Genomic DNA, 24,724 nt, shown 5'->3' with positions numbered 1-24,724 from the left:
ATATTAAAAGCAGTAGAAATTCTTTTGGGGATTCTGAGAAATTTGAGTGCTGTCTGCTAGGGATAAGACCAACAGATAAGGTGCTGACAGTTTTTATATGATTGGACATCTATCTCCTTTGGTGCTTACAGTATTGCTACTACTGTCCAACTTTAACAGATGTTGAGGAATTTATTCTGTAGAAGTTCTCCAGAGCAGACAAGCGTAAGAATTAAGTAAAAAGAAAGTAAAATGAAATATCTAAACTAAGCATCTCGGAGAAGTTTTCTAAACACTTGTGCTTTTGAACAACTGTAAGACTTTTTACTGTTCTTCTGTATAAAGCAAGATAGTGACAGGTACAGCATCCTCAATGATAATGTGAAAGGCAAAGTATATAATAGCAGAAGGCTAGAGAGGTGATGAGTTTAGAGTAATGCTTGCTGTCTTTCTCTTACCTTATCTGCTATGGCCTCTCTCTCTGTTAGGTGTTTCCACCTATTCTGGCTCATTTTAAATCTAGACTGCAAACGTCCTGGGCAAGAACTGTGTTCGCCGAACAGCTAGTGTCATGGGGTCACGGGTGGTTAGTGCAGAGGGGGTCTCCTTCAGTACACATAATACATCACTTACGCTTATAACAGGTCCTTTGGAAATACAGGAGACCAACTGAATGTTACACATTTGTTTAAAATTGTCAAAATCCCAAGTTTTGGATATTAAGTAGAATATCCTCTTATCAAAGATTCGTATGAACTAGATGTTACGGAAGAAAGTCCTGGCAAACTCTTCGGTTGTAGGGAATAGTTGCTCGTTTATGTGGCCTTTGAGCCCATTGTGTCTTTTTTTTCCTCCCCTCTTCTTTGGAGTTTGTTTTCTTTTAATTTTTAGAACTCAAAATCCAGTAACTTCCTGGAGATTTTTTTTGTGCGTCTCTGAGAAAGTTTGGGTAAAGGAATGCAGGTTTTATATCTCCCAACACCTTGCTGCATTTTACCACCATTCACAGTGAAGAGTCTGTATGAGAGGATTTTTGTAAATCCTGTCTTTTGAGGCTGGCTTTCAGTTTGTAACAAGTTCTCATCTTTAAAACGAGCAAATTGTGCTATGTGGTTGCCACTGTAATGTGCAGTCACAATAATTTGTTTTATGCAAACAGGTGTAATGATACACATATATTAGCTTAAGTTTAGGTAGAAAACAGTATTACAGACAGTTCAGTTGGGGACTTTGCACAATGTAGCCATAGTGTTTAACTTATCCTCGTGACTGAATTTTTTTCCTTAAATAGGGGCAATCTAGATATTTTAGTAGTATCTACATAAATGAATTTAATTTACACTATGTTTTCTGTTCTAGTGTACACTTTAAAAACGGGCTTAACAAAAAGGTGTGCTCTGGCATGTGGCAATTGGGCATGGTTTTCTGTACACCTTTGGCTGTTTATTTTGCGTTTGCTGCTGGCATCATCAATATCTGTCAGTTCACAACTATGGGATGTTTGATTTCAACCAGTTAGTGAAAAAATTGAGTAGCTTCTGTGGCCGAAAGATAGCTTTCAACCTGAAACCTGGAGTTTAAAGCACACACAAGAAGAATGACTAAAGCTTTTATCAGTTTTGGTTTTTTTCCCCCCAAAGTGGAGGAACTTCTGTGCTATATTATGTAGTGCAATTCCTAGTTTAACTATGGTAGTATTGTTTTGTTTTTGTTTTTGATGATGAGGCAGGGCATAATACGGTCTGTTAAAGTAACAACAGGGAAATAGCTTGACTTTTAAGATCCTTATTTTCTTTCAAGCGTGATAATTCAGAACAAGTTGTGATTTTTTTTTTTTTTTAAATTTTTTTTATTGAACAACATATTGGAAAGTGAAGTATCAGTCTTTCCTATAACGTGTGTAAGACTGGATTTCAGTGCATGTTGACATAAAGATTATGGCAGTATCGTAATATTTCTTATTTAAACTTGCAACCTGTGTGCTCTGTTTAGCTATTACTGCACACTTGCCTCCCTTCCATCTCTCACCCCTTTCCCTTCCCCCTTTGCTTTGTGGTGACACGTAGGATTGGACAATCCCTCTTTGAGGGTTTAAAGGGTTACTACTTCACTTCTTTTTTTTTTTTTTTTTTTGAGTCGTGTCTGCTGGTTTATGTTCACTAGTGCCATACAGATATTCATTTCCCTTGGTGTGCTAGAGTAATTTTTGCACTGAATGCTCTCATCTTCTGTACGTTTAATACAAAAGGTGGTTCTGGGTTTCAGTAGTCAATAGCTTGAAAACTGTAGCTGAAAATAGGGTTGGTTTAACAGCTGTGACATTTTAACAATACTTTCTTGCAATTCTTTATAAACATATGGAAGAAGATCTTTGAAATTTATGATATATTTGTCTTACATGACAATGATCAAAGAGTTTGTCCCAATTTTGCCCCAAATATGTTCATTTAATTAGCATTTCAATAATTACGGTGCTTACCTGTTGCTGTAGTTCTGTATGCTATTTTCTGAATCAGTGTTTGCCTCTGAAGAAAATAAGCTCAGATCCAGATTAAATTACTTTTTCTTTGGTATTTTTCTCACTAAAATAAACAATCAAGAAAACCCAAACATCAGTTTGAATTGAATGATATATTTGACCCAGCTTGAAAATATTTTGTAGTTATCTTTAACACATGAAAGAATGGGAAAATGGCAATGGAAGGGTTGTGGGGGTTCGGTGTTGTTTTTTTAAGACATCAGGGAGGATAAAGGTGCATTATTTGTACTCTGTCTTGCCTCTAGTCTGATGGCTCTGGCACTTGCAAGGAATGTGGGAGAGCCAGGTTCACTTCCCTGCTTTGCCTGAGGACCTGAATCCGCATCTCGGGAGAGTTCCCTGACTGCTCCTGGTGAGCACCCTGCGCCGGGTGGGTCTCTGTCTCCTTGGCTGACACCTTCCTCTTTGTATACATTATTTAAGTGTTCGCTGTAGTAGGGACAGCTGAAGTGTCTCATCTTAGCTGTCAGAATAGCCAGCCACACAGCTCTGGAGATCTTTTCATTTGCTTAAGAAGGAGCATGGAAGTATCTTTAAGTGAAAATGTCGGTGAAAGATTACATTTATTTCATTCCATAATGCACATTAAGCCAGCAATCAGGACTTTCCTCCCTCTGAGAGGTGTTCTCAAGGGGAAAAAAAAAATTAAATCTCTGTGTGTATATATCAATCATGGTCTCACAGTCTAAATAAGAGCAGTAAGCACTGACTGATGCTTTGCTGATTTAACCCCTGTTGATGCTTGACCCATATAAAGTTTAGAAAAGAGGACAAAACACCATCCTGACCACTGAGTATTGCAGAGTCCAACATTTTTTGCATTTGGATTTGGAGTCAAAGTTGACTTCCCAGATTTTTGAAGATGGCAAAAAAATTTCTTGGTTGGTTGTTTTTTATTTCGTGTACCAGGGCAGTGTGACAGCTGGGGCCTCTGCCCAATGATATTCATGTCTGTATAATCATCAGTGAGACTGAAGTTGCAAAACTCCAGAAATATGGCCTGTGATAGACTGTTTTGTTCTGTTTTGTTGCTAAGTCAAATTATCTGACTTAATATGCTCCACTTGCAATCATTCCTTTCTCATACATGGGAAATTATAATCTTGTGTTGATCCTATGTGTGGTGGTGCCACTCAGGCACTTGGTGTGATTCCCCATCCCTGGGCCATGTACCAGCCTAGGAGAAGTCAGGCATGAATTGCAAAGGACAAAGGACCAGAGCGGTGAGGAACTCTCTTAATGCTCCTGGCTTCTGCTTCCCCTATTGCTTGGAAACGGTAATGACAATCCATCACCCCCTGACAACCTAGTACATCTGTACCTGGATCGTGGCCCAAAGGGAGGTGATACCAGAAATTGCAGATCTACCAAGTTCTGGACTTGCACAATCGGTGGAAAGTTGTGCACATCCCATTGTCCATATTGGCTGGAGTTGAAAAATACCTGATGAAAGTCAATTTTGTTGGACTCTAGTGATTCTAGCGAGACCCTTTGAGCCCTCTTGAATGGCGGCAGGCTGTGACCAGCATCTCCCCTGTGTCGGGATGCTGCTGGGGCAAACACCTTGAGGATTAAAAGGCCAGGGCGAGTCAACTCCCCTTGAGTCTCCGTTATCGCCCGCCGAGGAATGCTGATGCCTTCTGAGTATTGACTCCAAACTCAGAGGGAAAATTTAACTGTAGGCCATATAGCCTCTCTTTTATCCACCCCCCTATATACACATTAGCTCTTACAAGCTTGGGTGTTCTTATTCTTCACTGGATCCAAATATTTGTCTGTGTGCACTAAAATAGGGGCACCCGTCGGCTCATTGGAGTTGCCTGCTGCGAAGGGACCTTTGGTCCTCACAGTTAAAAACTCAGGTGTGGGGGTGTGTGTGACCTCTCGAGGTGTGTGTTTGTATGTTAGTGCTGTAAGTGGAGGTATTGATTTGGGATACCTTATAGTAAGTTACTGTCAATCTTGCCATTCTCAAAGTTGTAATTAAGTTGCTGTTCAATTATTCTGTCAAATTTTCTTGTAAATCCTTAAATCAGTTAATCATTAAGTGATGCTAAAACTTAACCTCTTGATCTATCTTAAATTATTAATAAATTTTGAATTGCTACTAAATCACAACCGTGTCAGATATTTCCATCCAACACCGTGCAGCTGCGTGTTGATTAGCACACGTGGGGTGCACTGTGTAAGCTGTACATTTAGTTTATGAAGAGGTGGTGTTACAAGCTGCCTGATGAATCCTGGAGCGCCTTGAAAGGTGATGACGAGCTCCTTTGAGACCTTACATGTCATGTAGACTTGGTTTTATTCATCATGAGATGTAGTTATCCTGAAGTATTAAAAAAATGGAGCAGTGCCAAGACAAATAGAAAAATTGGACTTTTAAATATTTTTTAGTACTCATCTTGGGGGGATGGGGTGTATTCTGATTTTTTTGTTTTGCACTTCTAGTGTTGATAATGTCTAGTTTTTTCTTGACAATTCTAAGGTCTAGGGATTTGGGAAAAAAAAAAAAAGGCAAGAGCTAGTCATGTAAGCACAACTCCCGGAGCTATCGCCTAAAGAGAAACTTGAAACATCCCATGACTTGCCACTGTGACAGTTAACATGACTAAAAAAAATTACTGAAAGGAATTACTTTCTTCTCTTCCTTAGATACAGTCATCATCATTAAGTGTGAGTAGCAAGTATTTAACCTCAAATGAAGCTGCCTGCATGCACTGGAACAGATCTGTAAGTTTGTTTATTTGTTTTTCTCAATAAACTAGCAGACAGCTTGTTTGTTTTGGGTCTTTTATCACTGTTGTTACTACTAATTTAGAGTAAGCAAATGGATAAAGGTAATGAATAATTGTATGGCAGTGCATTGACTTACATGGAGCGTAATAATTTAGCAGGAGCTTTGTATGAGTGTCTGAGACTTAAAAAGTAAGTTTGGAAGCCTGGATATCTTTACAGTGTTACAATAATAGTAACTAGCTTATGATTTATGGCGCATCTCTTACTCTGTGGTAACAGCTGGCATATATACATCCTTACCCTGCAGTTTACCTCTTAAAAAGGGGGAGTAATTTACATGCTACATTCACACTATAGTCAAATGCACTTGCCTCACTGAGATTTTCATATCCTCACTGATAAAGTAAATTTTAATATTTGTTTCTAGGGTTTTTGTCTGAAACATTTTTTTCTCCTTATATATTCAGTTTGAACTAGTAAGTACAGATCTTCTGGAAGCCTGACATTCCCAACTAAGATGCAGTAGAAGAAAATTTTTCATATGCAGATCAACATTTACATGTAGCTTAACAACTAATGTTATTTTTGTGTAGCGTTTCAGAGCATTTTGTGTATTTCCCCGCCCTCCCCCCCAGTAAAACAGTTCAGCTTTTAAGCTGCCTATAGTATTGGTTAACATGCATGTTAGCAACAGATGGACAATATGTTTAAGAGAGGTAAAATGCTGAGCTAGGATGCACTGGTGGGGTCATTTAAGACTCTGGCCTCCATAGGAAAATAAAAACAAAAACATGATTCAGATTCATTTCCTTAAGGAAAGTTTTCCTAGGTGACACGTACAGAAGGTGTGTGGGATTTTGTTACATACTAGATCTGCTTGTGGGTCGTTCTACATTCGAGTCTAAGCAGAAATGGACTGCTGCTAGTGCTTCTCAAGTCTGCAGCATCTCCAAAGAACAGGAAAGAGTAGTCGTCGTTTGTAGCAGCCTTTTGAGTCAGTCCTACACCACTGTAAAGAAATATGATAAAAGGGACAATGTTGCTTTTGCCAGAATGTCCAGAAGTTCACACTCATGTATTTAATGGTGAATTGTAATATACTCTTCTCGGTCACTTTAGGCTTTGTACCGTTTCATTGCATGATGCCAAGCACTGTAGCATTTTATAGTTCTACCTCAAGTGCCTTTCTGATGTGCCTCTCAAGGTTAAAAGCATTCAATGAAAATACCTGCTTTGTGCTACCCGTCTACTGAAAATGAGTATCTTTTTCTTTAAGAAATTTCTTGAATTATAATCCCAGAGGAAATAATTGTTGACTGCAAGTTCAGTTGTTCTGGTAGATAATAAAATCTTTAAGTGGTTAGCCTTAAAGAACTTCAATGCCAATATGAGCTCCAATAGAAAAGTGTATACATTTTATCACCTGGTTTTTTTTGGTTTTTTTTTTTTTTGTCATATTTATGGGCTTCATTGAAATTCAGATTGTAAGCATTCTGGAATAGAGTTTAGATAATTTTGGTCATCCTAAAAAGGCATTTATGTAACATATTTTGAGTTCCTTGTGACAATTGTTTTTCTTTAACTATTTTGTTAAGATTTTATAGAACACAGTCGTTTTTACCTGTTTATTTTGGGCAACATGGAATGAGAGGAATCTGTCAAACACACAGTCTTTTAAATGATCGCATACTGCATTCTGCTTGGGTATTTCTCCTTCATGACGTGATAGTTAAAGACTGACTTTGTTTTTGCTGTGTTTTGGTGTATCAGTATGCAATGTGTCGTATATTCACCAGTACAGGCTGCACCATGTCACATGTTATTGCATACAAGTCATTGCATGCTAGCTTCTGGATTTGAGTAGCGCAGCCCAGAGACCTAGCATTTTGCAAATGGTCCTTGCTTTGTTCATTTGTAATTAAGAAGGTACTAATTTGGTAAAATGGGTACTTGCATAGAGCTGGAGTCTCCAAAGAACAAAGATGGGAATATTCTGCTGTCCAGATGTTATCTCCTCTGTTAAAATTTGAAGTTTCGTAGGTCAGAAATGTTAGAGGTATACATCCTTTAAGCATCCACTCTAAGAGTTGAGGTCTTCCAGTGCATGCACTATGCAGGAGCTTTTATGTGCAGCGAGATCACCAAGGAAAATCTAGTTCCTGATTCAGGGCATCGAGTAGCGTTAGCCGTGCCGTGAGGAGGTGGGAGAGGAAAGAGCGGTGTGGAAACTGCTGCCTGTTTATAACTCCCACTCAACTACCGGCTCCCAGCTCTTGAGAGCTTTTCTTAGTTAAGATTTGGGATCACAAATCCTTGCTGAAACGTGGCATAGATAATGGCAATCTTATCATATTTTCTATTTTTACTCTGTGATTCCCCTTCTTTCTTCTGCATTAAAGGTGGGAACATGATATGCTAATAACGGTGGGAGCATATCTACGGATAGGGAAAAAAACCAACCCAAAAGACAAGAGGGTAATACTCGTTACATGAGAGGTTTCCACTTGTTGCGACTTGCATTAGTAGCCGCTGAAATAGTAGGAAGAGTGGGTCAGCTTCCAGGGGCTGTGCTATTGGCAGCATCTTTGTGTTTGGTGGTGGGGAAACAGGAGGAACTGAGGTTCCGTTCTTCTTTCCTAGAGATTGTAAGTTGTCTTCTGTGGCTTACTGTGTGGTGGGGAGACTGTAATCCTGTTTATGGCAGGAAATACAATGGTACACATAAAGAACAAGGAGCTTCCTGGTCCTTTTCTCTAAATGTTTTTATTTATTTCCTTTTTCTATCCCACAAAATATTAGGTTTATTAAAATAATGATTATGGCTTCCATATAATCATGGAAACCAAGCAAATGGGAACAGCAAGGGCTATCCTTTTCTTTACCTGCTCTTATACTAATAATGTCTTGCATCCTGCCCTGAATAAAGCACCCATGTAACCTTATTCTGTAGAATTTATTTAAATTATAGGTTGTATTACACGAATTAAAGCTCATGAACTGTACTGTTTAGAATAGGTACTACAAAAAGCTTTATTCTTAGGTAAAATTCTTGTTATATTTTTTGTTACCTCCTCAAGCAAAACCTTATTTGCTCAAATTAAAGCCTGTGTCTATGGCAGTAGGATTGGTTCTCCTAAAAATCATTTCTCTGGGGAGAAGAAGACTGAGTTATTTGTTTGCCGGGGACAGGAGTGTCTCTTTGGATTTCCTGCTAATGCTCAGTGTGGTGCTCGTGGAAACGATGTCGCCTTTCCTGGCTTGGGTGTCCTGTCAGCTGGGTCTTTGCTGCAGTCTCACCTTGCCTTGAGGCAAAGAGAATGTGTCCCTGAAAGATGTTAAGGGGGAAAAGACCCCCTGTCACGGAGGCCAGGGACAGGCTGGTTGAGAAGCAAATAGGAACATCTGTACACTCATTTCTCTCTCCCCCTCCCCCATTTTATGAATAGAACGTTTGTTTCAAGAGGGACGGAGTTGAAGACGTTGTTTTTCAAACTGGGATATCAGGTGAAAATGGCAGATGCTACCAGTAGACACATAGTTTACTTAGAAAATACCAAATGACAAAAAATACTTGAAAAAATCATAGGAGGTTCACTCCTATGATGGGCGTGATCGATTATGCCTGAGCGTGGTATGGAAGATTGGCTTTAAAGTTCCTGGTTGGTTTTATTGCACTTCTTGTGCTCATTGGCAAGATGAAACTGAGTATTCTGAACTTCATAAAAATTGTTTGGGATGGTATTGTGAATATTGTTTACTGTTATATTTAGTATACTTAGTAAAGAGACAGTGTTTTCCTTCTGCCAAGTAATATCTAGATGTATTTCTTTAAATTATTACATGAGGAAGAATGAGCATACCTGGTACAGAGAAGAAACAGATTTCTTTGGAGAATCATTTGCAATGGAGAAGTGTCTTGAAGTGACTTGAAATAAAGTTTTGTGACAGAAGAATGATTAAGCCTACCTGTAAAAATACCCCTACAAAGTATTTAAACTACCGTTTATCCTCTTGAAAATATTTTTTGTCTTTTCAGGGATTATGACTCTTGCTAACCTGCCTTTATATGGACAAGCGTTTCAGGATACAAACACATAATATAACTGTAGTACTATGTCATATTAGACATATAAGAATATGGTGTATGTAAGCAATGGAAAACCTCTCCATTGCACAAGTGAAACTATCTGAGCATAGGTAACTAACTGGCATCAACAGGAACACAGAATTGGATTAATGGGTAGCTATGGAAGGTTTTTAAAACAGATCTCTTCAGACTTGATCTGCTTATTGTAAAAATAGATACCAATATAGTGATAGTCTTAGCAGTTCAACAGATATTGTTCAATTTTATTTATTTATTTTATTTTAGAAAAAGTTATAGTTCAAATAGGTTAATATAATACAGCATTCTGTAAAGGACTCTGTTTACATTTTGTGAGTTTTTTTCCACTTTCTGCTTACACAGATGCTTTCTGCAAGAGTTCCAAGAAGATTTTACTGTACACAAGCCACAGCGTGTCTCTCCTAACTGCTTTTTCATTCTTCGTCATCCTGACTATTCAACTGTGTAATTCTCAGCTTTCTTCTTTCAGGTGTCTCATTTTTAACTGTTTGAAATCATCCTTAAAGCGCTTAAGGTTTGGCTCTTACTGAGTTTAAAGATAAAATTTAAACAAAAATACCAAAATTTTATTTTTTCTAGTATATTGCAAGCTAGGAAGATGGACTAGTCAGGAGAATAATCTCCTGTCCTAATCCTACCCCATTTATTTTGTCAGCTGTGGACTGCACAGGAGGAAGAAGAGAAGGGTGTAGTGGGTGAGGCTGAGGAACTGATTGTTTGGGGAAAAGACATGCCAGAGAAGCTTTGCTTTGAATTTTCTGATGCTTTTCTGAGAGTAGGTTGCTGTTCTCTCGCAACATGCAGTAAATGTTTTGTCTGTCTGTCTTTCAGAACTTATCTGTCGTTACTGTGTTTTTGCTTGTGTGTTGTTTCCTGTTCCATGATAGTACTGATACACTTTCCCTCCTCTGTTCTTATTTTTAACTTCTGCGTTTTACCTTCTTGTTGTGTTACTACAACCTTTGTTTCCCTTCCCCTCAAATTGTACAGAATGAGATACTAAAATCAGCTTTCATGTCCTGCATTAAAAATGCTATAAACCAAACAATACATGCTTCAGCTGTTTAAAAGAATGTAATTATTTTTCTTAAGAAAACCACTTTATACTTTTTAACATTAAGGATTATCCCATCTTATTAGCATATAATATTTGTTTGTCAAAAATGCAAATGATAAAAATTTCAAAATAAGAGTACAATCTGTAGGTTCCACTTGGAGCAACATTGAACTGATGTTTAAGACTTAGGAAAATCCTGCTTTGTTTTAATTAAATTATTGCTTAAAACATGAGCATTTTAACAAGTGATGGACAGATCTGAGATTCGGTAGGTGTGAACAGTAGCATAGAAAATTTTCCTGCAAGTATTGCTTCATCGTACCAGATAATGAGAAAGAACACTTCAACGCTTAAGAGTCAGTTTGGATCCTAGACAAATGTTGGCATAATTTACTTACTGTGACAGGTGTGCTTTTTATGAGTGATCTTTTAGTAAAAGCCAGGACAGAAATTATTAGCATGTGTACAACCTGTTTGTTTTTTTTTTCTCCTTTCGTATACTGGGTTGCTATGGGAAGGTAGCAAAGGGCGTGTGAAGGAAGACAGCTCCGTTTGAGATCTGATGGTATTTTTAGTGCACTAAGGGAAAAAAAAAAGGAAACAATTAAAGGCTTATCAGGCAGTTGTAGGTGTGAGTGGTGTTACTATTTGTGGTGATACGTAATATTATGCATGGTAGTATGTGCAACACAGTGGTACTTCTTTACTTTTTATAAAAAAACTTGTGACATTCTGGCTGAGGTGATTTTTTGTTGTTGTTTTAGCTTTGCATTTTTATTTTACTTCTAAGATAAATGTCTGAAATCATGTGGAATTGGGGATTCTTGTGCTATGGGCTTTACAGTATTTAGCAGTGCTGCTTAAACCTAGGTGGTAGAAGGTGATGCTTCAAATAGATATATGCTTAATAAATTGTCAGATAAATTATGAAGACCGATTTCTCCAGAAAGAAGTTTGAATTTTGACTCTCTACGCTGTATCAGATACCTGTTTTATTCTGAAATGTGCTGAGCACTCAGCCTGTATCGGCAAGGTCTGATGAAACATTTGGGTATCAAGCATGTTAGCAAATCTGGCTGGGTGCGAGACAGGGATGCCAGACCTAAATGTCAGCCAGATGTGAATAATGCTAACACAAACATCAATATTTATATCAGGCTTCAAAAATAATGGAGACAAAATGTATAATATTTAAAAAAGCATTATCTCAATCTTTTTAAGAAGTTTTATGGTTGAGGATATACCGGTGTGAAAACTGAATTAAGATCCAGGTCCCCTTCTAAAAAAAACCTAAACAAACACACACTAATTTTGAAAATGAAATCTTACTTCATTTCTGCTTTGTGACTGTTTCAAGGTATTATTTTTTTAAATAGTACTGACCTGGAAATTGTGTTTCTCTTCAGTTTTGCCATTTTCATGAATTATTTTCACTCCTTTCACACATCAGTGCAAAAGCCAGTGCAGTTTTGTGCAAGGGCAGCAGGTGTGCACACTTTCTTCCATACACCTTGATGCGGATGGTTTAGGGTTAGAGATAGAGATACTTGTGCAAAGCTGGGACTCCTAGTTATTGAATCGTTCCTGAGGTTTCAGGGAACATCAGAAAAATGTTTGGTAAACGGAGTTCCATAAACTTTTTGGTGTTGACAGCAGCCAGAGGAGAAAACAGATGTACAGAAAAAATCAACTTTTAAAAGAGTAAGAGGCTGAGTTTGAGGATTTTGTGTGTGTGCAGTGTCAGGGGTTTCCCATGTGCTGGTTAGATTTTAACTTGACAATATCCCTTTAGCAAGAGTCTAAGACTAAAACTGTCACTTCCAAGCTGTGCTGCTGGTTGGTGTCTTCCTGTATTATTGCTAATGTAGTGGCAGTGGGGAAAACAGAAGACAGGCAGAAGAGTCCAGAGACCACTAAACCAAAAAAATATAGCTTGGCACTAGCAAGTCTGTTTTACTGCAATATAAAATAGCCTGTGTTCACAGTAAAATTATTTGATGTTTGGAGGGACAGAAGGCAAGATAGAGGGAATATTTACATTTAGCTGGTAGTCTTCTTAGGTTTTCAGTCTTTACTTTACTTTAGCTAAATTCCTCCATTTGTAATTAGTGTTGAGTACCCCCGGTCTAATGGTGATAGTTATGGCTGTAATACCCAGCTCTCCATACTTTGTTTTTTTTCTCCACCTGGGATGTCTGATTTTGGCCCCAGCTTAGCACCAAGCACTGAGTTTTGCCGCAACGTGAAGAGGCATGAACAGTCTTTATACTTGGATAAATCGGAGGTCTCTGTGTCGTGTCCTGACAAGTAGCTTGAGTGCACCAGGGAGCTCACATACCTTTCTTGGAGGGCTCTCATTATTCCTACCCTGTCTCCTAAGCCTCTGAGCATGTACCTTTGTCCCATTGCTTTTTCAAAGCACATTTTTATTTCCTTCCTTATGTGTTACTCTAGATATGTTATTTTCTCTTTGCAATTTTTCCCAGCTTCTCCCCTTTCAGGGCTGAGAAATGCCAGGGATGCCAGGATGCTGCCCTGTGTCTTCCAGCAGCTGAAGCACAGCAGTCGCAGCATCCTTGGGAGCTGCCTGGTTCCTGCCTCCCAGCCTGTTCCAGCTCCTACGCCTGGCACCCTGCTTGGTTGGCCACACATCTGTGAAATGCTCCAGCCTTGGAGGAAATAATCCTCCCCCAACCTTTCCCCCCACCAGCCCTTCCCACCACCAGCCTTAGCCTGAGCTGAATTGGTCTTTTCTTGTTTACACAAACATGTAAAACTGTTCATGAATGTTCCCTGTGTGTTAACTGGGATTTTTCTAAATGTTTCTCTCACTCCAAAATGGAACTTTGAAAATAATATAAAAGCTTTTTGTCATTCTACAAGTGTTTCAGGAGTACTTGAAGAGCCTTAGGATGAAACCTTGATGGATAAGCCACATAGTAAGACAAACTTGTAAAACTCATGGCAGAATGGATGGAACAAAAAAAAGATGAAAGATAAAATATTACAGCTCTCCTAATTGGGCTAATTGGGAGAGCGCCACAGAGGGAGAAATTTAGACTTCTGCAAGAACAGTAGTTTGTGACAGAAAAAGAGCTAACCCTAGATATTATTTCTCAGCTGATACTCAAAAAGTTGTATTTTTGTTACTTCCATATATATCTTTTTTTAATATATATGTAGGGAAAAAAAGCATAGTAAATAGTTTAAATTTTAAATAAAAATACTTAATTTTATTAAGTTAAAAGAGAGCACTTGTAAAAGTAAGAGCTTCTGTCTTTTTTTTTTCTCTTTCCTTTCCTTTTTTGTATGGCCTTTTTTGGTTTTTGTGATGATGTTTCTCCTTCCACTAACATATGCTTCTCCAATTTTTAATTTTTTTTTAACATATTTTCTGTTAAGTTCACAAATTCTTATAAACTTAACTCTTCATGTAAGATTAATAAAATAGTCCAATATTACTTGCCCTAATTGTTAAAGTCTGTTCCAGTATTGAGTTGGGGTGAAGGCTATTCCTGTCAACAAGGAGCAACGTACAGTATTGGTGATGCTGTTTCCACACTTCACTCTTGTGTCCAAATAGAGCCTTTGGGGTTGTGGACATGAGAGGTTATTTTGCAAGTTGGAGAGAGTACCCTTGTAAAACTTCAACAGTTATCGGTTAATGTAAGATCTGCCTTTCAAGTGACTGGAAAAGTAATGGAATAATAAAGCTGGCTTTACCTTCCTCTTTGGGTTTGTTTTTTTTTTTCTCTCCCAACAGTCCTCTACAAATCATACGTCCCATGAGGTCCAAACCAAGTTGTTTCTTTTATTAAGCCTTACTTTCTGTCCTTTGCCAATTTCACTGTTGCATCCCCTTGTTCATGCTTGTGCAGATTCCTGTGAGCTTCAGAGAGACCTGAGCATAGGACCCACCTCATTTCAGAGTGTGACTAAGATGCTAATTTTGCAGTCTCTTCTAATACCACATTTCAGTCGCTCAGTATCTTGCAAACTTATGGGTGAGCTAGTGCTGTCGTAGGAAATTTCTATAGAAAAAATATGTCACTGTTCTTGGTTTTCCTTTTTCGAGGGATTTGTGATTTTGAAAAGCAGTAAGGTTCGTCTAGGCTATACATTTATAAAAATGTTTTACTTATCTGTTACAAGTTTTTGGATGTGTGTCTTGTTTTTCTATTTTTTGTTTTCCTGAATTTTTTTGTTTGTTTGTGAGGTCTTTTTTGTTTTGCAAATATTCCTTAGTTAGCATAGTACCTGCCATTGAAGTGGAAGCTAATAATAATTTTTTAAAATGTCATCTTCTTTTTGCTTCCTATTAGGGATTTTCTTTTTCCTTGATGTTCTTAATGATGCCTGTATAATTTTCCAAAAATAAACAAGATTAGTACTATTTATTCTAAAATTGACGTCCATTTGTGCAAATTGTTTTTTATGTGCTTTCTTTACCTCCAACGCTCAAAATCTGTCACTACTTTTGATGTTTTTTTTTCAAGCTAGTGAACAGTTTTGCTTTCACTTTGTCTCCACATTTTGCGCCTTTCTTGAAACAGCTGCTCTTGCATTTTGCAGGTGTGCATGTTTGTATTCACTCTATATACACTTTTATAATAATTTAAAGTTTTTTGTTTTAAACTACTTTATTTAGATCACGATTTGCACTAAGATTCTGTAATATAATCAAGTCTGTGCTTATTGCCTGACTACTCAACCTAAAATTTAAAATTGTTTAAAGCTCTCAGGTCTCTATCTGGTTTGGAAACAAATAATGTCCTCATGGTTCAGTGTTCTTTCATACTTTTCATACTTCTCTGCCTGCTAATGTCTATCTCTGCAATCCCAAAACACCAGTGTTTCTCTTTTTAAACCCCTTCCTTCAGCAGTGATTTTTTCTGGTCATGGCAGTCTGCTGTGGCACTCTTTGGATCAGTGACATTCTTCTGACATTTCTTGTCAACTGCCGTACGCTTTCAGTAATCCCATTTTGAATGGAAAATCCTATAAAACGTTTCTGCAGGCTTCTTACCACAGCAAACCACTGACTGTCTACAGCCGCTCAGGACCTAATAGTCTAGAGTGGTACATTTGAGTAGATAATTGTTCTCTAGTTTCATTTATTTTCTTTGAAGATTTTTGTTGCGAGGCGACTCTTAATTCTCTTTGTTTCGCTGCTTGTCTGTATCTAATTGAGGAGATTTCAAATTTATAAATAATTTTAATTTTGTGCTCACTACCTGTAGCCTTTTGTACCTTTGAAAATATTTTCTTTCTCCTTGAATATCCTGTTTGTTTAGCAGTGCTCCTTAACTTTGAGTATCTTGTGTCAAAGGGTAAATAAGCTATGTAAAGGTGGTCATAAGCAAATTCACACCTTGTTCTAAGTTACTATAAAATTTTAAAATAAGATGGAGTGTTTTGTTTGGTTTTAAAACAGATTGACTCTTGCATATGGTATGGAGGGGGAGATGAAAACTATATCCATCTTTCTAACCCTGACCATATTGGGAACCATATTCTAAAGAAAATTTGGGTTAAACCCTCCTGGGTGTTTGAGGGGAGGGAGCGTGTATAAATTTGATGCTATGATGTAGTAACACTCAAAGCAGTCAAGATCATGCTTACATGTTTGAAAAAAAAAATGGACAAAAACCCAAACCCAACTATGCAGATTTTTAAGGGGCATCCAACTTTGGGGATTTCCCGGAAAGTGATCTGGCAGCCCTAACGAGTCTCCTCTAAGAATCTCAGATATTGTGCATTCCTAGGAGGCAGCAACAATACCCAGAAAATAATATGTGCTATGTAGCCATAGGCCTGTAACAGCCATAAAGTGTAAAAGATACAATCAATGTTTTATTGCCTTAAACCCAGTCATAAGTACACTGAAATAGTGTAACTGGCCACAGTGTTTAAGTGCTTCATAACACTGCTAATAGCATAACCCTCCTAACAGCATGAAAGCATTTTATATCAAAGCTAAATATATGTATAGAAATAATGCATAGCTACAAAGGCAGACCTATGTTTCATTTCACAAATAGGGGACAGAAAAACATGTTAATCAACAATTTGGGTAGTAAAATCTGCAAGTGAAAACAAAGGATACAGAACAATCAGGAAAGATTTCTGGTGGAACCAGAACAGCTTCTGGTCCTAAAGAAAAGAAGATAAATAATGTCAGGAGCAGATGAGGTTGTCTTCCCACACCCTTATTTGGTGGGGGAGATGATGAGCATTAAAAACAGTCAGCAACAGCAAGGAGAAATAAGGAATAAAAAATCAAACACTACTGTTCCTGCTTCAGAGTCCAAATAGCTCTCTCGCCTCAACTTCAGCAAGAAGGAACTTCAAGGACCATAGCCATCAGTACTTAACTGCATGGCATCAGCTCAGTGATAGTGTATGCTCAAAGCTAATTTAGGGTAAGATGATTAGGGCCTACTGGTCTGAATATAGTGAGAATGATTAAGAACTTAACCATTGGCAAAGTGTATTGTTACTGAATGTCATTCTCGGTCAATCTAGTTAATATTGTTACGAAGTTTGCAACTGGTCTCATTTATCAGGTTTCCAAATCTTCCCATCACAGCTGGTGTACGCGTAGCAGTAACTGTTTATTGGGACAAGCAAAGTGGCTCCATGGATTTGTCTGTTCAAAGCCTAGAGTACTTCTTGTATAGTTAAGAAATTACAGCAATTGCAAGCTAGAGATGTGACTACCTGTTTTGAGGCAAAGAAATTGTGCACAGCTTCATCAAACCAGTGGGTGCATGTACGTATTTTGTGCAAATCTAGCAAGGAATGTGTAATGTGCTTACTGTAACTTGGCACTTAGATGCATAATTTATGTTCTGTAAGCTCTGTGGAGTCATTTGCTTGTGAGCCTTTCTATTCTGTGATCTTAAGTCACAACAGCTTATTATATATTCTTGCTTTTCCTGTTTGCAGTACAAGCTCCAAATTCACAGATTAGATTGAAATAAAGATGAAAAAAAAAATCCTCTTAGATTGATTTCTATTAGAAATGTTGACTATCTTATGCTCTCTTGTCCCAGGTGCACATGCTTCTATATCATCAATATGTATATGGTCACTAACTTGTGTTTCATTCAATTTTATAGAGGGATGTAAATTTAGTTTCTGCTGCCAGAGTTGTTCTTAGATTTGTGATTTCACAAACCTGTGGAAAGTACTGTGTAGTGTCTTAAATTTCTTCTAGAAATTTAAGGGTTTTCTTCAAGTCTCTCCCTTTGTTAGAACTGAGGTTCATGTTCAACCCTCATACCTTTTGGTGTCTGAAAACATTTTTTTCTGAGAGGGAAAGGCAGAGCACAAATAATAAAACTTCCACAGAAAAAAAACCAACCAATAATCAAACACCAGAGTTACTGCCTTCCTCTTTGCAAGTTCTGCCCATCCATCTCTCTTTTCTTAAAATAGCTGCAATAAGCTGATTGCCCCTCCTTTTCCCTCCCCCTTCACCTGCACTGGAAAAGAAATAGTTATCACTACTTTAGGCTTTCCAGAAGCCTGAAATCTACAGAAAATAAGTGTTTCTGATCTCTCTTGTAAACAGACCTCAGAGAAATATTACCTAATCTAGGTTACAAAGCTAATACGATGTTGATCTTAATACAGGGGGAAATCTGTGTGAGTACATCCTAGACTTTTTAAATGTGTCTTGTAGCTATGGCTAATTTCAGCTTTTGTCTGCTGAAATCCTTCTTGTGTGTGAGTAGAACATGAAAATTGTGAGAGAAGTTTTTAAAATAACTAGTTCAAATTTGTGTTTTGTCTTCACCTGGGGAGAAAGAGTCCCATAAAATCCAGTTTGCACAAATTTGAGTGGCCAGTGTACCACCAGCTGTGTGGTCAGAACCTGTTTGTTAATCTTGAATAAAGGTACCAATAACTACGTTAATGATACTAGAGAATAAGTGAGAAAGGGTTTGGCAAAATTTAGAATTCTCATAGGCACTGTAGTAAAAAAGAAAAGTGGCTGCCAAACGCAGACAGTTTCTTCATGTTCATGTTGGGGGGGTTCTGGGTTGTGAGGCTGTAGTTGCTCTGTGATTGATATGCAGCTGTATTTCATAAGCCTATTCTTTGCACTGGAATTGGTGGTTGGGGAAATCTTTACCCATGGGGGAAATGAGCTACCTTGGTGAAAATGGGCTTTCTTGTATAACCCTTGGGTACGTGAGGAACTTGAGCTGCGCTGGGCGCTGGTGTATGAACTGTTGGTATCTCTGCTTCTGAGCGGTGATGGTATGCTTTTGGGACACCTCAGTGTCTATATGGCATTTGCATAGCCCAGTTATCCTAAATCAAGCAATTCAGGCAAAACTCTACAGGTAGCTTGTTTCTGTAGTGTGGTGGTGTCTGAGGGTGTCATGGCATGAATATAACCATGGGACTATGGTCAGAGGAAGAGAGATCAGTGTGATAACATGGGGCACCTCTACAGAGGTTTCTTGTAAAAATGTTGGACTTTGAAACACTGCTGTCAGTAATGAAGGGCTCGCATGTGCAGGAGTATAACTTAACATTTGGTTTTAAGTGCATATTTCTGTGCTAACATGATTAAATGCCTGCTTGTTTTCATATGTATCTTGAGATATAGGCACCTATGTAACGTATGTTTGTATATATGTGTGTGTATGTATGATTTATGCATTGGTTGAATTAGGATGTAGGATGAGGCATAGCTATATTCAAGCAAATACAAAAATGATGTTTGGACTCTAGATTTTGTCAAAGCTGAACCAGAGCTGCATGTGTAGACACGTATTTGCCCATAATAAATGTATTGAGTAAATGTTGGGTTTTGGTTTTGTTGGGTTTTTTTTCCCAATAGTACACTGAATTGTTTTTATCTCAAAGGAAAAAACAAACTATGGAACGTTTAGTGCATGTTTTCAGTTCACCTTTACTGTAGTTATTTAAAGTGTATTAGTCAACTTTGTCTTCTGCTTTTTTTTTTATTTCTAGATGGTGCAAAAGAATCACAGTTACCCAGTCAAGATGAACAGAATGGCTTCCATCAACAAGAAAATAGAACATTCATTTTTTAGGATTATGTATACAACATGAAGCATTTAACAGTAGCTGTCTTTGAGAACGTTCATCTATGACCTGAAATGTCCTGATCCTGGGGAAAAAATGAGATTCCATTAATTAAGTCTATAATTTCTAAATGCATTTTTGTGACTATCATATTTACTTATGCACAACACGGATACAGAATTCATAAACCAGATATTATTTTAACACATACGCACATTTGTGTTTGTGCATTCAGTACTCAAGTTACATCTTTTTTAAATTATCTATATTTATTAATAAATGAAGACTTGGGAAGAAGCATTTGTTGTCTATGGACAAGAGTAAAGCAGGTTCCCCCAGAATGGATGGCAATTTTGTATTGGGTAAAATCAATAACTTAAAAGTAGAGCAAGAGGAAGACAGCATTAACTGTACTCTAGAAAGAATGGATATAAAGACAGAACAAGATGATTTCAAACATGCGGACAGCAGTGATGAACAGGAAGACAAAGAAAAGAATTTCATTACCAACAACCCTGGCAAATATTTATCTACAGAAAATGAAGATGATTATGGATCTCTTTTTTCTCAGTATAGTAGTACGCTGTATGATGTAGCAATGGAAGCTGTGACACAAAGCCTCCTTTCTAGCAGAAACATAAGCTCCAGAAAAAAGTCACCTGCTTGGAACCATTTTTTTATATCTCCTAGAGATAGCACTAAAGCAATATGTATGTACTGTATGAAAGAATTTAGCAGGGGTAAAAATGAAAAGGACCTGAGTACAAGTTGTCTCATGAGACATGTGAGGAGAGCCCATCCCACTGTACTAATTCAAGAAAATGGAAGTATGCCAGGTATATCCTCCTTTTCTTCACCTACATTGTTACTGCCACCTCAGTCCGCAGATGTTGGAGATCTGAGTTCTATGTTATCCCCCATAAAACTGGTCAAGAAAATGGCTTCTAAAATACCATCTCCAGATCGAATAATTGAGGAATCTGTGTCTATTGTTTCTTCTGAAGAAATACCAGATCTCTCAGTTTCTGAAAAGTGCAGCAAAGAAGAAGTCATGGTTGGGTCATCTCCGCAGCTACCCAACAACCAGTATGATGACACTGTGGAGAATGTAGCAGAAAAAAATGTTGTTATTCCAAAGAGCACATCAGGTTCCAGAAGGAGATCTGCTGTCTGGAAACACTTTTATTTGTCACCTCTAGATAATTCTAAAGCTGTTTGCATCCACTGCATGAATGAATTCAGTAGAGGAAAAAATGGAAAAGACTTGGGAACGAGTTGTTTAATAAGACATATGTGGAGAGCCCATCGTTCCATTGTCCTGCAAGAGAATGGGGGTGGTACCAGCATACCACCTCTCTACACTGCACCTCCAACTCTGTTGCCTTCTTTACTACCCTCAGATAGTGATCTGAATTCCATGTCATCCTCTCCTGGAAAACTAATGAAAGAATCAACTTCTGTTTCTTCTTCACCAGACAGAATCTCTGAGGAGATCCATACTAATCTCTCTTCTGGAGATGCTCTAGTGGAAGACTCAATGCTGTCGTCTTCTGATGATATAGGTGAAGTCTCCTTCGTTTCATCTCCAGAGAAACAGTGTGAGGGATTAGGTCCACTAATATTTGAACCTACTGCTGTATTTCAGCAAAATAAAAGGATTATGAAGAGACTTAAATCAGAAGTATGGCATCACTTTTCACTGTCACCTGCAGACAGTCTAAAAGCAGTATGTAGATACTGCAGTTGTATGATAAGTCGCGGTAAGAAAGGAGATGTGGGCACAAGCTGCTTGATGAGACATCTATATAGACGCCATCCTGATGTAATTGGAAACCAAAAGAGCTTTCTTGATGTGAGTTTGGCAAATTCTCCTTACGCCACTTTAGCTTCTGCAGAATGTTCATCCTCAAAGTTGACTGACTTGCCTACAATGGTTACACATGATAATCAAATTATATTTCCTGTTAATAGTAAGAAGACCTCAAAACTGTGGAATCACTTCTCAATTTGTTCTGCAGATTCAACAAAAGTAATATGTATGCACTGTGGACGTACAATAAGTAGGGGGAAAAAGCCAACGAATCTAGGCACAAGTTGCCTTCTAAGACATTTGCAGCGGTTTCATAACAATGTTTTGAAAACTGACGTCTCAGAGACAGTATTATCCTCATCTACGGATAATCACGTGCCACTGAGCACAGAATTACTAGGATCTTCAAATTTTGATGAAACCAATGACAAGTTTTGTGACTCTCACCCAGTTGCCAAAAAAATCACAAGTCTTGTAGCAGAAATGATTGCACTTGACCTTCAGCCATATTCTTTTGTAGACAACATTGGCTTTAACAGGCTGCTTGAATACTTGCAACCTCAGTATTCTTTACCTTCCCCGTCTTACTTTTCTAGGACAGCAATTCCCGATATGTATGATAATGTAAAACAAATAATTATTTCACATCTTAAAGAAGCTGAAAGTGGAGTGATCCATTTTACGTCCGGAATATGGATGAGCAACCAGACACGAGAATATCTAACCCTGACAGCTCATTGGGTAACATTTGAGTCTTCATTTCGACCACAGGGTGAGGATTACCATTGTTCAGCACTATTAAATGTATCACAGATCGATTGCGACTACAACGGGATCAGTATCCAAAAGCAGTTAGAGTACTGGTGGGAAACATGGATCACTTCCATTGGCCTTCAGATTGGGATTACTGTTACTGATAATCAGAGTATAGAGAAAACTTTAAATGAAGGTGATCATTCAAGTGTACAATGTTTTAGTCACACTGTTAATGTCATTGTAAATGAGGCTATTAAAAGCCAGAGAATGGTTCAGAATTTGCTTAGCATTGCAAGAAAGATCTGTGAACGCGTCCATCGGTCAGCAAAAGCAAAGGAGAAGTTAGCTGAGTTGCAAAAAGAGTATGAGTTGCCTCAGCATCAGCTGATACAAGATGTTCCATCAAAGTGGAACACATCATTTCATATGCTTGAACGTCTTATTGAACAGAAAAGAGCAATTGATGAAATGTCAATAGAGTGCAGCTTTCGGGAGCTAATAAGTTGTGATCAGTGGGAAGTCATGCAGTCGGTGTGTCACGCTCTCAAACCTTTTGAAGCTGCAAGTAGGGAGATGAGCACACACATGTCTACTCTAAGCCAAGTGATTCCGATGATTCATATACTTAACAGGAAAATAGAAATGCTATTTGAGGAAACGATGGGCATAGATACTATGCTGAAATCTTTGAAAGAAGCTATGGTGAGTAGATTGTCCTCCACACTTCATGATCCAAGGTACATTTTTGCTACGCTTCTGGATCCCAGGTATAAAACATCCTTATTTACAGAAGAGGAGGCTGAACAATATAAACAAGACTTAATCAGGGAGCTGGAAATAATGAGTTCTACCTCAGATGATGATAAACCTGTTTCCAATGGATGTGATATAGGTTCACCATCTACAAATTCCTATGGGGAAGATAATCTTTGGTCACTCATGGGTGACATGAAGAAAACAAAAGACCTGAACGAGAGAGCGAAGTTACCAGAGGAAATGGTGCTTTCTTACTTGGAGGAAGAAGTGCTTGAGCATAACTGTGATCCTTTAACTTACTGGAACTTTAAGAAGTCATCTTGGCCAGTACTGTCAAAATTGGCTGTCAGGTTCTTGGGTTGTCCACCAAGCATTGTTCCTTCAGAGAGACTGTTCAATACATCCAATGAAAGCAACAACTTTAGTCAGTCAAGGTTAATGATTGAACACTTTGAAAAGCTTATCTTTTTGAAAGTGAATCTTCCTTTAATATACTTCCAGTATTGAAACTAATGAACAAACTGCTAGACTAAATCTATTGTTGCTCACTGGATATTAACTATCTGTAACTTGGATTTTTAAACTGCTCCAATAGGGGCCATGTATGACATCTAATCAGTGACTATAATTCCAAATTTTAGTTTCATTTTTTTCAGCTTTCAATATGTCTACATGTGCCTTATTCATAGTACTTCAGGCCAGATATTGTATATATGTTTTTTAAAAGTTCACACTAGAGATAGCCTGTCTTGTCAAATTATACAAAATTATGTAGGTTTTAATCCTTAATTGTAAATGAACTTTTAAAAAGCTCAGTCATTTGTTTTAATAGAATGGCAAAAAAAAAAAGATGTAAACAGTTCTATTCTGTAGTTTTTTATTCAATTATTATGTAAAAACCATAAACCAGGTACTGTATTTTAGTTGAACATTGCTTTAATTGCAACAAAACAGCTTTTGTAGTTGTCAAAAGAAAGCTGTACGTGAAAGATGGGGTTCAAGCCATCTTTTTATCATGTGGTGTTTTTAACTGCGAGCCCTAAAGTACTTAAAGGATTAAGAAGAGTTATTGAGGAAGATGTGTTTACCGGAGACTATTGACATAGTATCTGAAAGCAGATCTTAAATTTGAGATGATATGGAATGTCAGTTATACAGCAATCGGTAGTAAAACTTCCCATTCTGGGTTTTCCTGTTCAGGTTTTACATTTTAACTGAACTACAGAAATATTCTGGGTATTTATAAAAGCTCTTTGGAAGTCTTATCCAAGTTTGTGAATTAATGCTTGTTATTTAATGCCATGTACAAAAAAGGCAAGAAATTTACCATGAAGACTCTGATGTCATTCTAAAGCCTTTTCTAATCTCTAGTGCATCGAAACTATAAGGTTCCCTATTGTAAAAATTGAGCCCTTACTCCTAATGTAATTTCAATTGTGTAGAACAGCTTGTCTTAAAGCTCCTAGTACAGAAATAACTGATCTTCTGATTTTTTCAGTAATAGCCTTATGGATATGGTGCACTGCTTAGAATTTTATGTAGTAGGGTTGATTCTTAACTGTTGGTGTCCATCAGGCAAATGGGACACGGAGGCATCCAAACTTCAAATAAGATGGAAAAAAATAGCCAGCATTTTAATTTGAAAGGAACATTCTCCGTGGGTTTTTAACTCTAGAAAGATTAATCTTCTCATTTCAGTTTTCATTGAATACCTTTTGGGAAACAAGTCATCATTTGCCTATGACCTTTTAGAAAAGTTGTAGCTTTGTTAAAATACTGTACCTATGCCTAATCTAATTTTGCATTTACTATGTTTTAGTGTATTTATAAATGGTGAACTCAGTTTCTGAAATTAAACATTTTATTTGCAATTTTCTAGTGGTGGTCAGCACTGCC

General features: G+C 37.7%; 1 protein-coding gene across 1 annotated transcript; it reads left to right on the top strand.

The window, feature by feature from the left end:
* Window positions 1–2,849: 2,849 nt before the first annotated feature.
* Window positions 2,850–24,706, top strand: ZBED4 (zinc finger, BED-type containing 4). The gene is made up of 3 exons (XM_014964188.1): window positions 2,850–2,870; window positions 5,174–5,251; window positions 19,432–24,706. Exon 3 carries the CDS (start codon window positions 19,817–19,819, stop codon window positions 23,333–23,335), a length of 3,519 nt encoding a protein of 1,172 aa, XP_014819674.1. The 5' UTR covers window positions 2,850–2,870; window positions 5,174–5,251; window positions 19,432–19,816; the 3' UTR covers window positions 23,336–24,706.
* The last annotated feature ends 18 nt before the right edge of the window (window positions 24,707–24,724 follow it).

This window comes from Calidris pugnax, unplaced genomic scaffold, assembly GCF_001431845.1.
Source record: "Calidris pugnax isolate Ruff unplaced genomic scaffold, ASM143184v1 scaffold44, whole genome shotgun sequence".
Classification (NCBI taxonomy): Eukaryota; Metazoa; Chordata; class Aves; order Charadriiformes; family Scolopacidae; genus Calidris; species Calidris pugnax.
Note: the sequence above shows the minus strand (reverse complement) of the source record. Positions and strands in the feature narration are given on the sequence as shown.